Source organism: Panulirus ornatus, chromosome 66 (assembly GCF_036320965.1).
Source record: "Panulirus ornatus isolate Po-2019 chromosome 66, ASM3632096v1, whole genome shotgun sequence".
Classification (NCBI taxonomy): domain Eukaryota; kingdom Metazoa; phylum Arthropoda; class Malacostraca; order Decapoda; family Palinuridae; genus Panulirus; species Panulirus ornatus.
The window spans coordinates 22,410,759-22,426,048 of NC_092289.1; the positions used below are offsets into that span (position 1 = coordinate 22,410,759).

The 15,290-nt window shown below is 37.1% G+C and overlaps 1 protein-coding gene across 4 annotated transcripts in view; it reads left to right on the forward strand.

The window, feature by feature from the left end:
* Strump (WASH complex subunit strump) overlaps positions 1 to 15,290 on the forward strand; it is a 69,628-nt gene that overhangs the window by 8,533 nt on the left and 45,805 nt on the right. For all 4 annotated transcript variants that reach the window (XM_071658365.1, XM_071658364.1, XM_071658363.1 and 1 more), the window contains 5 exons: positions 1,798 to 2,018; positions 4,700 to 4,772; positions 5,454 to 5,699; positions 9,669 to 9,911; positions 11,318 to 11,428. In XM_071658365.1, the coding sequence (XP_071514466.1) occupies positions 1,798 to 2,018; positions 4,700 to 4,772; positions 5,454 to 5,699; positions 9,669 to 9,911; positions 11,318 to 11,428 (894 nt within the window). The remainder of the gene's footprint in view (positions 1 to 1,797; positions 2,019 to 4,699; positions 4,773 to 5,453; positions 5,700 to 9,668; positions 9,912 to 11,317; positions 11,429 to 15,290) is intronic.

Consider the following 15,290-nt stretch of genomic DNA (forward strand, 5'->3'; position numbering starts at 1 on the left):
TTAAGCATTATGGAAGACTCAGATGATGATAGTTTTCAGTAGATTTGGTTTGACTTTGGTATATAGAATTTGAATCATGATTACCTTGATAAGAATATGTCTTGAAATTTATGAAAGATAGTTTTTCCATTCTTTGTTTTACTGATTTTAGAGGTGAAACAAAATTTCTGAGGTAAGAGCAAATGAATAGGAGTTTTACATTAATGTATCATGTGAAATAGGCTGTAAAGACTTACATCTCTCCATCCTGATCATTTTGTATTGGAAACTATCCAAATTAAGTGGAAAACCTGAAAATCTTTATGCATGGTATCTAACAGTAGTACAGAAAAGACTTCTTTTATCTGTCTATCATATGTGTCCACATCTAGGGTTAGTCTGTGTGAAATCTTTATTCATATCTGTCTTATACCCTCCTTTTATTTGATCAGCTTCCATGGCAAAGTTGCCAACATGTAGTATGGAAGTTGCACATTCATTTGTTTTTTAAACTATACAGAAGAGCTAAGATCCCTTCTAGCAGTCTTAGATATTTGCTGGTAAACAATATGCTTACTTTCTGTGTATAATAGGAAATGTTTAGAAGCCTTTTGTGTTAACATCAAGAGGAGCATGTTGGATCAAGTCATTAACTCTTCCACTACTTTGCTTTTTTCTGAAGTTCCCATGGATAGTGATGAATTTATGATGCTGGCACAGGAGACTGATTCTGATAGTAATATCATTTACATGTTCCCAAACAGCCAGGTATTTATTACAAACAAAGAGACTGATTCTGATAGTAATATCATTTACATGTTCCCAAACAGCCAGGTATTTATTACAAACAAAACTCAGAAATGAAGGTGGATTCAATAATAGCATGCTGTTTTAGGTTTAGCAGGATATGACATTTTATGGCCAAGCCTACATGGAAATCCATCGCATGATTATTTCCAGTGGCCTCACTACCACTACTAACCCCATGGCTCTTATCAAATGCAGACACAATGTAAACAGCTGCATCACATTGCCAGTATCTGCCAGTACAGTCAGGGCATTATTCAAACTACCGCTTTCATTTTTAAGTGAAATGCTAAAACTGATAAATACATGCACATTCAGGGTGTAAAGAGGGGTAGGTGTTTGGTAACTCCCAATCTTGGTCGAATGAAATAAGGAAATGAATGTAAAGATTGCCATTTTCATCATTCTTGTATGTTTAGTTGCCAGAAGTATGTGCAGAGACCATAAAACAATCCTCAGTTTTGTTGTTTTAGTAAAGTTAAGCCTCAGCCTAGCATAGTTCTGCTAATATAGAGTCAACACCTATATGGAGTTCATTGAATAATCTATTTGCAGTGCTACAGCTAAATGTACCTCTGACCAAATTGAGAATTACCACTGACATCCAGCTCAGTCTGCAAAACATTTGGAACACCATGAACAGTTTGTTTTCATTTGAGACATATCTTTTCATAGGCTAAACACATTTTTTAGTTGTGCCATCTGCCAGTTGCAATTAGAGTTGTAGAAATGTTAACTGGAATTTGAATGAATGGCAGGATAGTTTGTAATTTAGTTGAGATATGAAGTGGTAGTAGAGCTGACTCAAAGCTTGATGACTTTTGATTAGTTAAAACCTGGTCCTTATTTTAATTGTTGGTAAATGCTTTATTGTAAAATTTCAAACTTTTTTCTTCTGATTGAATTGTTTTTAGTAGCATGACAGTAATAAACAGGCTGAAATATTTACAGCCCACACACCAATAAAATAAAGAAATATAATTACTTTAATTAAAATAATTTTCTGTACAGTGTGAAGCATTATACCTGTATGGAGTGATGTTGTTAGTGGTGGACACACTTTTCACTGGTGTAGTAAGGGAGAGGATCATTGTGGCTCATCATCGATATGCTGGCCAGAAAGCATCAAGTGATATTAATGTTGATGATGTGTGCAAGCTCTTGAGATCTACGGGCTTTTCATCCCTTCCTGGAAGCAGAAGACCACCAAGTTACCCTGAAGACTACTTTAGGTAAACCACATTTATACTATAAAGAGTTTTGGACAGATAGATTTGTATGAGAGATTGTTAGGTAAAAGATGGATAATGAGATAGAGAAAAGAAAAAAGATGTGTATTGATATTTATATAGAGAAGTATTGATTCTTTTTGATTAAGTCATCAAACCGTATTATGAATTGGAAAATGTTAGTTTTCATTTTCTTATCCTTAATGTATAATCAGAAAATAATTTGTGTAGGTGATTTAGATAGATGAGTTCGAATATGTTAAGAAAAAGATTGAATGTTAGTTAGCAGGACAGAGTGATACTCCTTGTCCTCCAACAATACCTTCCTTTTATGCATAGCAGTTTTTTCTTCCCACCTCAAAGTTCTTTTCACTTATTTGATCATTCCCCAAATTCTTTATCACTTTCTTACCAATTTTTACTTTCCTTCTCTTCTTATAGTAGCATATGGACATACTTATGTTCATTCCCCTCCTTTCTCACTCTTTTACCTAACTAATGAATTTCTCTTACTTCCAAGCTCTCTAACTTTTTAGCCTTAAATCCCTTTATTGTTTCTCCTCTATTTTTACTTGTGTGTTATGCCAATGATGTAAAGCTTCTCACCTCATGACCTCATTCTCTGGGAATTTTGTGAGTGTATATTGTTTTTGTGTCTTTCCACTCTTGATAGGCCACTAGTGGGCTTGGGGCAAAGGGACAAAGTGTATTCCAGAAAGTCAAAGAACCCCTTTTCTAGGTTGAATGGCACTTGAATGCCATAAGAATCCAAAGCAAAATTTCACTAGTCCCAAATAAGAATATAATGAAAATGATAAAATGTCTTTAATCAAAATGTATCAAAATAACTTTTCAGAGGAAGAGGTGCAAATTAACAGTAAAAACTAAACATGTTTAACTAATAAGTACAGGATAAAAGTAACTTCTTGGGAATCACAAGTTAAAATTTGCCTTGAATTTGAAGGTCTGAGTAGTTTCTATATTGGACATTTCATTATAGAAGGAAAATTTTGTGAGATATAGATAGGCTGTTTTTATATAGTGTTCTGTGGTCAAAAAGTGATAGGTAGTCAACTTTTGTTCTTATGTTTACATTGGAGGCTCCAGTTATGGACAAATGTCCACATCAAGGTCAAGCATTGATTGAACTATAGAGAGGTTAAGAAGGGAAAAAGAAGAAAGAGACAAGGGAAAGTACAGATTTTGGAGGAAATGAAAAACCTGTCTTTTGAAATGTGCTTGGCCACAGTTATTGGGAAAGATATGAAATGATGGAGAGTTCTAAAGCTTCGAGGTGTAGGGAAAGAAACAGTTATCAAAATGGTCTACCCTTGGGTTGCCTGTGGCCACACAGTAATCATATGATGCAGCAGCTTGCTGAGTGGTCTCCCTAGAGCAGCGAGCTCTCAGGAACAAAAACGAAAGTAATACCTATAGAAGTGGGAAAGTGAACCAACAAAGCAGTGTAGGGCAAGTGGGTCAAGTTTTGAAGTTATCCTGGGAGAGTTTGTATAAGTCTGACTGCTTTTAACACAGTTTGTCAAGTAAGGTTGCAGAGCTAGAACCACCCCAGATGTGAGAGCAGTACTCCATACAAGGACAGATCTATCCTTTGTATGAATGGAGCAACTTTTTGGAAGAAATGAAATTTCAGCACCTAAACAAGACTCTCAGTTTCTTAAAGGGAGACTTAGCTATTTCCGTAATGTGGGGTTTCCGATATATAGTGAATGTTATTGGTCAAGAGTTGGAATAAAGTCCTTTCAGAGGAAAGAGGAAAATTGTAAGGAATTTTTAAAAGAGAGATGGGTAGAAACTGGGTTTTGGAAGCATTAAACTTAACCAGATTTCATCTGCTCTACTGAGATTTCCAAGTTTATTGAGGTAGTTGTGTTGAGACAAGATGCAGATCAAGTGCAAGAAAAAGAGCAGTATTAAAGGATGTGGAGGAATGCATTGTTGAGTCATCAGCATATTATTGCATTTTGATATTAGTGAAAGAAAGAAAGTTGTTGATAGGAATGAGAAAAAGCATAGGAGGCAGAAAATAACCTTGAGTGACACCACTATTGATGGAGAAAGAGAAGAGGCTGATCCATCAACAACTGTGGAGGTAGAATGACCAGAGAGGAAGCTAGATATGAGGGAGCAAAGTAAGGGAGGGAAACCAAAAGAGGGGAGCTAGAGATGGGACCTGATGCCACACCCTGTTAGAAGCTTTGGATATATCAAAGGCAACCATAGGATTCCCCAGAATCTTTCAGGGATGATCACCAGATTGTAGGATAGGGAAAGATATTGCAAGTGGATCTTGCCTTATGAAAGCCATACTGGTGATTAGAGAGAAGACTGAGATTCACGATGTTTGAGGATATGGGAGTTGAGGAGGGATTCAGAGTACATAATCCCAAAAATCTTCACAGGAGTCATTAGGTAGGCAACTTTATCGTTATACCAAATTGCTTCCTGTGCCTTAGCATAGTAGCACCAATAAGGTAATGTCAAGAACAAACGAACATTGGTCCCATTTGCATACATACACTCTCTAGCAGTCATATATAATGCGCTGAAACTTGCATCTATCCTCTACTCCAATTAGAAAATACAATGTTTTATTGTCAGAAGCACTAACAGTCTTAAAAAGATTAGGACAGTACTCAAAAAATTGAATTTTCTTGTTTCAGACGAGTTGAATTGCCCAGTAACTACTTGAGTCTGGTTTTGGGTCACTTGAGATCTGATGACATATATCACCAGGTTAGTTACAATTATTTCTACTCTTCTTTCTAGTTCATGATGTGGAACTCTGTAACTTGGAATCTTTGGGAAATCAGACAGCATCTTGAAGTTACAGGTTGATGGCTTCCATAAAAATAATTCTCTTACATTAAGTACAGTAATCAGATTTGTGTGGTTCATCTCATGCAAATACTGAATATTTCAGTTCTTGCATGTGGAATCATAAAAAAGGACTACTGACAGTAATGAATGAATTTAGAGTGAAATGGGAGAGAAAAAGGCATTGTGAATAAAAGTGAAGTTTTTTAAAGCAGGAAATAAATGACTGATTGCATCAGTTAGATGAAACATTGTAAGATGTTTCGGTATTTTAGGTCTGTTTGTAGATCATTGTCATTGCTATTATGTTTTTTACTTGGGATAGAGGAGAAAGAATACTGTCCGTGTATCTCCTGCATGTGGGTAATGATTATTGTTGTTATTATTTCTCCCTGGGTATAGGGGAGAAAGAACATTGCCCATGTATCCCCTGTGTGTTATAGAGAGCACAGAGAAATGGCAATGGATTATGAAAAATAGATCAATTGGATCAAGGATCAGCATAAGCTTTGTTTAAGCATTTGCCATACATTTAATTTTTTTCTGAGGAGAAATGTGTTTTTGTGTGTAGCAGTTTCCTCTTTTCCTTTATCCACCCAGGTGCAAGCCTATCCATCTCCTGAACATCGCTCAGCTGCACTAGCTAACCAGGCAGCCATGCTTTGTGTTTGCTTGTATTTCACACCAGCCACACTTCACTCTCAAACCGCAAAGATGAGGGAAATTGTGGATAAGTATTTCCCTGATAATTGGGTCTTAAGTTACTACATGGGTATGACTGTGAACCTTATTGATGCCTGGGAGCCATACAAAGCTGCTAAACAAGCTCTTAACAACACTCTAGAGGTGAGGAGTACTGATGTTTTGGCTTAGTAATGTAGATTGAGTACATATTGCATACTATTCATCCAAGTCAGTTGAGACCTGAACAGATATGTGCATGCAGAAAATCTGCTTATCTGGACCTTGCTCATGTGGGGTAGGGAAATTCCAAAGTAGATATTGTAAATTTGAGAGTCGTACTTATTCTGGATATGTAAGTTGTACCAAAGCATAATAATCACCTAGCGGCTAAGGATTAGGTGGAGCTGAACATGAGTTAAGGTTGCTAGGACTGATTGATCACTTTAAATAACTACATTTAATTCTTCAGTGCCACATTGCACTTTAGAATTTTTCAACCACCCATCAGTAAATCTGCTTTGTTCTTTAATGTTTTCTTAGAATGATAAAAGTTTTTCACAAAGCACGTCAGTTAAGTATATACCTTCCTTCTCCCTCTCTCAGAACCCCTCTTCTTCCTTTGGTCAGTGAATAAACTGTATTTTTATCGTCACTTTAAGTAAAATATGTTTTTTTTTTTCAAAACCTTTATCTGTGAAGAGTGTCCAAATGACATCATAAGAGGATAATTTGACCATATAATGTCATCATATATTCATGCTAGCTCATTGCTTAAATGTAATCACTTACCAACATCCTGTGGTAGCTGCAAGTTAAACTACAAATTAGATTTTTTTATTTTTGTTCATCCAGACTTTTGGGTTAGCAGCATTTTGGATGAATTAAGCTAACCTACAAGTTGTTTATCCTTTACATTTTTTCTGTCATGGATGCTCTACCAGTTTTTTTTAGTGTATTGCTGTTGAAGGTAAAGCAGACTACTTTCATAGCCACCAGTACCAGTCACAGAGACTAGGTACCTATTTACAGCAAGGAGAATTGGAGGCACACCTTCAGTATTCTGAATACTTATTTACCATGTGACATGTCCAGGAGGTAGACAAATTAGTGCTCAGTGAGTCACAAACATGTGAAATCACCTTCACCGCTAGTCAACATGAAATCTGTCAGTTACAGACTTGATTGAAGCCACCCATTCAGACATATTGTACCCTAGTCTAACCTCCTTTCTTGGGATGTTAACATGAATAACTGTAGGTGACAGGTCAGATGGCTCTTTATTTAGGACTGTCTTACCACAAATTGGCTATGTTGGCCATGGGGATACATATCATTGCTGCCATCAGTTATTGCATGTACTTGTTTATCTTGTTGCAATAGAAAGGAGGAGGAATATTAGCACAGATTAACATGCATTTTTTGTTTTATGTATCATTGTTATTGAAGGTAAGCCATCATAACAGTTGAAAAAGAAACAATCAGCAGCTTTAGTATCACTAGAGATCTCTGTGACATTCTAGCTTTGCAAGCTCACAAGCTTCATAGAGTTATCAATTCTTTGGACATATTGCAAGTTACATAAGTTTCTAAAGGTTCACCTCAAGGCTTTCAGCAACATTGTTGCTTTTATTTTAGTAATGAGGTTTATAGATTAGAATTCTTGAAAGATTATGATGCTTTTTGATGCTGTAATGCATATCAGCATATCAGTTAAAGAGTACAGTGACAAATTGAATTAGAATTCTGGAATACTTTACATTGTTTAGATCTAAATCTAACCTAAACTTCTGGTATTTTTCATTCTAATGGTATTCAGCTTAAAGTTATATAACCATGAGTGCTCAAGTTACTCTTTATTCACATACTCCTAAATGCTTCAAGGCTCACATGAGTAAGTTTAGGTAACATTTGGGCCTTAAGGCAAGCAGTCTTTTTCGTACTAGTAGCTTCAGAGTCAGTTCCACACCCTTAATCTTTGAATTTAATGCTGAAGTACTTTTTTGTTTACTCATAATCACCCGGGGACCAATTTCTGTGAAAAGATCCTTTCTAAACGTTCCTGCATCCCAAGGCATCATTACTTCCACTAGCAGGGATATGTAGATTCTTTTGGATGAGAGGATCTTTAACAAGGCTGTATTCTCAATGATACAGCCTTACCAAAGTTAATTTTTCACTTGTGTTGTTACCTTTAACAGTCAGTGTGGTAACAGATGTAGGTAAATGATTGAAAATTAATGGTTCACTAGATAGGTTTTGGTGATTAAATGTGATGAATGATAAGATTTGTATGAAGTGGGACTTTTGTTATGATAGATAAGGTTTCTGTATGATGCAGATAGAATTTTAAGGAACTGAGAAGCAATGATGGTGTAAGAAAACTACCATTGATATATTAATACTAAAGATCTGAAGAAATTTGAATAGACGTGGAGGAGAGAAACATATTATAACAAATGAGGTTGAAGAGCTCAAAAAAGGGGATGTCAATGGATTAGTGAGAGAGGGAGTGAAGAATAGAGGTGAAGGTGCAGTTAAATTGATTTTGAAAGTATTTGAGGTAGCTTTTCTTTTCTTTTAAACTATTCGCCATTTCCCGCGTTAGCGAGGTAGCGTTAAGAACAGAGGACTGGGCCTTTTTTGGAATATCCTCACCTGGCCCCCTCTGTTCCTTCTTTTGGAAAATTAAAAAAAAAAAAAGACGAGAGGGGAGGATTTCCAGCCCCCCTACTCTCTCCCGTTTTAGTCACCTTCTATGACACAGGGAATATGTGGGAAGTATTCTTTATCAAAAGGATTACTGAAGCCATTGTAGGCAAAGGGCAAGGTGGGTTTAGAAAGGGAAGAGAGTGTGAAGACCATTTATTTGTACTTAAGCAGACAGTGGAGAAAGTTAGAGAAAAAGATGTATGCAGCATTTATGGCATTAAACAGTCATATGGTATGTTAGGAAAGTACTTTTGGAAGTTGCAAGTCTCTGTATGTGGAAAACTTTTCAGTGCTATAAGAGCATTTTTGATTGAATTAGTGTTTGTGTGAGAGTAAATGGGATAGTTAATGTTAGTTAGTCATCACGGTTACCTGATGCTTTATGATTGGGACATTGTTTGAGATAAGAGTGATGTAGATGACTGTAGTAGATAGATTAAAAGATAACCCAGTTATTGAATGCAAATAATGATGCACTGTTAACTTGCTTTGAGAAAGAGATGGATACAGTGATACATTGCTTTGATGATATGTGTAGAAGTATTCTTCTCAAGGAATCTAGGAACAGTTGTGAAAGTATCAGTATATGACAGATCAGGAATGTTAAGACCCAGGAATTGTGTTTTGAAGATAGTGTAGAATTCTGACTTGCTAAAGAACTTGAAAGATCTTGGATAAGACTTATGCTCAAGGAATTCTTGTGTTAGCCATGATGTATATAGTCTTATTTTTGTCCATTCATTTAGTACTTTCTTTTGCCTAAATTTAAGTATGTGGGTGTTGGACTGCTCCTGACATTCCAGTGTTAAATGATGAAACGTCTGTGCTGAAATATATACTTGATAGATATTGAAGATTGTTTAGTTAGTTATCATACAAGCATCATTTTTTTATTTTGAAGCAAGAAAGTAGTAGGAACAGAATGAGAGTGCTTATTATGAATGAAGTAACCACACAGTAGTGAAAAAATAGGTAGGAATAGTGGTCAAAGATTGAGGAGCAAGGAAAGATTGCACATTTGTACAGTAGAATCGATTTTCCAATTTTGAGAAAGTTTGAAAGTGTCTGGCAAATTATGAACTGGGTGTTTCACCAAGGATATGATAGAAAATGGGGGTCATAAAGAGAAAATTTTTGTGATAAACCCATACTGTACACTACATGTGAATAATTTTAATATTGGCTTAAACTCTCAGCACAGTTTTGTAATAAGCTGCTTTGGAGCTTCCCTTAGTGAAATAGCATAGATTATGAAGAATAAAGGCCTTAGCTTAGTATAATGACTAATTTTGGTCAGTATCATACAAGTAAATTTCAACAAATACTTGGTTCTTGAACTTAGTCAAGGTCTTAATGTTTGAGAATGTTGCCTCTTTATTATGATGTTATAACATCTCATTAATATTTAGATTTCTTTTTTAGGTTTCAAATATCAAAGAGCAAGCCTCCAAAGTTAAGGTAAAGATGAACAAGTTGGTGAAACAGACAGACCAACTGCTTGCTGAGGGAACCATAAGTGAGAGCAGAGTCTTAGATCACAGTAACAGAATTCTCAACCTTCTACGAGAGTGTAATGTGACTTTGAGATGGGCAATGTTACATGCTGCTACCTTACAGAAATCAGGAGGAGAGGGGAATAAGCGATGTAAAGCTGTTAGAGATCAGGTAATGCTAATATCATCTTAAATATATTTTTTCATTGCTTAGCTATCTGTTCGGAACATATTCATACCCTTCAGTATGTGATACCCATTTTCAAAGAATTTTATTCTGCTTTCTTGGTAATATCCCTTGGGAGTCTCCTCTTAAGTTATCTTCTTTTTACAAGCTGGTTTTCTGGTTTACTTGATTTCTTTTTGAAACCAAATTGTCTTTTGCAGGAGCTTGTATGTTTACTAATAATTTGTATTAACTTATATATGATGCTGTTCTATAGAAATTTACTTATATATAATGATGTTCTGTAAAATCTATTTATGTAGCATTCTTTACAAATGTGCATGTACATTCTCAAGATGATTACTTACTGGTGCGTCATCAGTAACATCTCTTTTACCTGTAATAACATCCTATGCTTCCTTCACAGTCATTTGTGCACTTTGCCTTATGTAAGCATTTCAGTTTTGTGCATGTTGCATTCTATGATCATTTCAGTTTTTACATTTTTAGCCAATCTGTACAGTGATTTCAGATATTCAACTGAGTAAAGTATTATAGTAATTGGTACCTTATGAAGGTTGATGAAACTTCAACTTATTCTTTTCAAAGATTAGCAGCAGAGACCCAGGAATAGCAGATCAAACTTAGGTTGCTTTTTTAGATTTGTTATGTCCCCATCTGGAAGTTGAAGGTTTGACCATAATTTCTACATTTGTACATCTTTCCGATAGATTTCCATATTTTTTGGATGCCAAATTATCCTCTTATTCATCTATATAGTCATGTTTGTCCATTTGTCTCATCTGTCCATCTGTTTACTTATATGTCTGATGTCATGTGATCAGCTATCTGTTTGTTACTGTGACTGACCATTTTTTCATGTACCTTTTGTTAATTCTCTTCATTTGTTTACTTGCTTTTTGTTCTTCACTTTGTATAAATGGTCTTAACAAAAGTGGTCACAAAAATTTCATTCATGTATATAAATTCAAGGTAACATAGAGACATAATGCACATCAAACAACTTTTTGAATAAAGATTATTTGTGTCCAAGTTTTTCAAGTGTCAGCTTCCCAATGATTAAGAGTTAGTTTAGTCAGTGGCCCTTTGAATTATGAGAATGCACAACCCTGCACATGTACATACATAAGATATCTCTGGATGGACACAGAATTGAATATACACTTTTTAGTTGAGAATGCAGATTGCAAAGAAAATGTAATAATGACAGTTCAAAATAGATACCAGCAACATGTAGAGCACAACTGGTTGTTAAGATTTAGTACTTAGATGTGCAACTTCTACAAAGAACTTTATTAGGGAAAGTTTTTGGTATAAAGTGCATTTGTGCATAGAAGTACATCATTACAATTATAGAGGAGCAGACAAAATAGAAACCTTTCATATTACAGGTTGTGAGTGACATGCAGTACACCCCGATGCTGGTATTCCGTCTGATGCAAAGTACTGCCTCACTAGAACATGATCTTAGTCAGACTTACAAGAGGCTGATCAAAGAGAAGGTACAATGCACATATACGTATACATCTCAACGTATACATATATATATATACATATATACACACATTATTACATGACAGCTAGAGACTGAGTGTGAACAAATGGGGCCTTTGTTGTCTTTTCCTAGCGCTACCTCGCACACATGAGGGGGGAGGGGGATGTTATTCTATGTGTGGCGAGGTGGCGATGGGAATAAATAAAGGCAGACTATGAATTATGTACATGTGTATATATGTATATGTCTGTGTGTGTATATATATATATATGTACATTGAGATGTATAGGTATGTATATTTGAGTGTGTGGACGTGTTTGTATATACATGTGTATGGGGGTGGGTTGAGCCATTTCTTTCGTCTGTTTCCTTGCGTTACCTCGCAAACGTGTGAGACAGTGACAAAGCAAAATAATAAAAAATAAAATATATACGCACACAAACATATACATATATACACATGTACATAATTCAAACTGTTTGCCCATATATTAATAAGGGCAGACCGTATGAATTATGTACATGTGTATATATGTATATGTCTGTGTGTGTATATATATGTATATGTTGAGATGTATAGGTATGTATATGTGTATGTGTGGACGTGTATGTATATACATGTGTATGAGGGTGGATTGGGCCATTCCTTTGTCTGTTTCCTTGTGCTACCTTGCTAACGCGGGAGACAGTGACAAAGAAGAAAGTTAAGAGTAAATGTGAATAAGAGCAAGGTTATTAAGTACAGTAGGGTTGAGGGTCAAGTCAATTGGGAGGTAAGTTTGAATGGAGAAAAACTGGAGGAAGTAAAGTGTTTTAGATATCTGGGAGTGGATCTGGCAGCGGATGGAACCATGGAAGCGGAAGTGAATCATAGGGTGGGGGAGGGGGCGAAAGTCCTGGGAGCCTTGAAGAATATTTGGAAAGTCGAGAACATTATCTCGGAAAGCAAAAATGGGTATGTTTGAAGGAATAGTGGTTCCAACAATGTTGTATGGTTGCGAGGCATGGGCTATGGATAGAGTTGTGCGCAGGAGGGTGGATGTGCTGGAAATGAGATGTTTGAGGACAAAATGTGGTGTGAGGTGGTTTGATTGAGTAAGTAATGTAAGGGTAAGAGAGATGTGTGGAAATAAAAAGAGCATGGTTGAGAGAGCAGAAGAGGGTATTTTGAAATGGTTTGGGCACATGGAGAGAATGAGTGAGGAAAGATTGACCAAGAGGATATATGTGTCGGAGGTGGAGGGAACGAGGAGAAGTGGGAGACCAAATTGGAGGTGGAAAGATGGAGTGAAAAAGATTTTGAGTGATCGGGGCCTGAACATAAAAAGATATTCTGGAAGGAGGTAAATAAAGTGCGTAAGACAAGGGAGCAAATAAGAACTTCAGTGAAGGGCGCAAATGGGGAGGTGATAACAAGTAGTGGTGATGTGAGAAGGAGATGGAGTGAGTATTTTGAAGGTTTGTTGAATGTGTTTGATGATAGAGTGGCAGATATAGGGTGTTTTGGTCGAGGTGGTGTGCAAAGTGAGAGGGTTAGGGAAAATGATTTGGTAAACAGAGAAGAGGTAGTAAAAGCTTTGCAGAAGATGAAAGCCGGCAAGGCAGCAGGTTTGGATGGTATTGCAGTGGAATTTATTAAAAAAGGGGGTGACTGTATTGTTGACTGGTTGGTAAGGTTATATAATGTATGTATGACTCATGGTGAGGTGCCTGAGTACTGGCGGAATGCGTGCATAGTGCCATTGTACAAAGGCAAAGGGGATAAGAGTGAGTGCTCAAATTACAGAGGTATAAGTTTGTTGAGTATTCCTGGTAAATTATATGGGAGGGTATTGATTGAGAGGGTGAAGGCATGTACAGAGCATCAGATTGGGGAAGAGCAGTGTGGTTTCAGAAGTGGTAGAGGATGTGTGGATCAGGTATTTGCTTTGAAGAATGTATGTGAGAAATACTTAGAAAAGCAAATGGATTTGTATGTAGCATTTATGGATCTGGAGAAGGCATATGATAGAGTTGATAGAGATGCTCTGTGGAAGGTATTAAGAATATATGGTGTGGGAGGCAAGTTGTTAGAAGCAGTGAAAAGTTTTTATCGAGGATGTAAGGCATGTGTACGTGTAGGAAGAGAGGAAAGTGATTGGTTCTCAGTAAATGTAGGTTTGCGGCGGGGGTGTGTGATGTCTCCATGGTTGTTTAATCTGTTTATGGATGGGGTTGTTAGGGGAGGGTGAATGCAAGAGTTTTGGAAAGAGAGGCAAGTATGAAGTCTGTTGGGGATGAGAGAGCTTGGGAAGTGAGTCAGTTGTTGTTCGCTGATGATACAGCGCTGGTGGCTGATTCATGTGAGAAACTGCAGAAGCTGGTGACTGAGTTTGGTAAAGTGTGTGAAAGAAGAAAGTTAAGAGTAAATGTGAATAAGAGCAAGGTTATTAGGTACAGTAGGGTTGAGGGTCAAGTCAATTGGGAGGTGAGTTTGAATGGAGAAAAACTGGAGGAAGTGAAAGTGTTTTAGATATCTGGGAGTGGATCTGGCAGCGGATGGAACCATGGAAGCGGAAGTGGATCATAGGGTGGGGGAGGGGGCGAAAATTCTGGGGGCCTTGAAGAATGTGTGGAAGTCGAGAACATTATCTCGGAAAGCAAAAATGGGTATGTTTGAAGGAATAGTGGCTCCAACAATGTTGTATGGTTGCGAGGCGTGGGCTATGGATAGAGTTGTGCGCAGGAGGATGGATGTGCTGGAAATGAGATGTTTGAGGACAATGTGTGGTGTGAGGTGGTTTGATCGAGTGAGTAACGTAAGGGTAAGAGAGATGTGTGGAAATAAAAAGAGCTTGGTTGAGAGAGCAGAAGAGGGTGTTTTGAAGTGGTTTGGGCACATGGAGAGGATGAGTGAGGAAAGATTGACCAAGAGGATATATGTGTCGGAGGTAGAGGGAACAAGGAGAAGAGGGAGACCAAATTGGAGGTGGAAAGATGGAGTGAAAAAGATTTTGTGTGATCGGGGCCTGAACATGCAGGAGGGTGAAAGGAGGGCAAGGAATAGAGTGAATTGGAGCGATGTGGTATACCGGGGCTGACGTGCTGTCAGTGGATTGAATCAGGCATGTGAAGTGTCTGGGGTAAACCATGGAAAGCTGTGTAGGTATGTATATTTGCGTGTGTGGACGTATGTATATACATGTGTATGGGGGGGGGTTGGGCCATTTCTTTCGTCTGTTTCCTTGCGCTACCTCGCAAACGCAGGAGACAGCGACAAAGTATAAAAAAAAAAATATATATATATATATATATATATATATATATATATATATATATATATATATATATATATATATATATATATATGACAGAGTGCATGTATAGTGCCATTGTACAAAGGCAAAGGGGTAAAGGTGAGTGTTCAAATTACAGAGGTATTGGTTTGTTGAGTATTCCTGGGAAATTATATGGGAGGATATTGATTGAGGTCAAGAATGTATGTGAGAAATACTTAGAAAAGAAGATGGATTTGTATGAAGCATTTATGGATCTGGAGAAGGCATATGATAGAGTTGACAGAGATGCTCTCTGGAAGGTATTAAGAGTATATGGTGTGGGAGGTAAGTTGCTAGAAGCAGTGAAAAGCTTTTATCGAGGATGTAAGGCATGTGTGCGAGTAGGAAGAGAGGAAAGTGATTGGTTCCCAGTGAATGTTGGTTTGCAGCAGGGGTGCATGATATCTCCATGGTTTTTTAATTTGTTTATGGATGGGGTTGTTAGGGAGGTGAATGCAAGAGTTTTGGAGAGAGGGGCAAGTATGCAGGCTGTTGGGGATGAGAGGGCTTGGGAAGTGTCAGTTGTTGTTCGCTGATGATACTGCGGTGGTG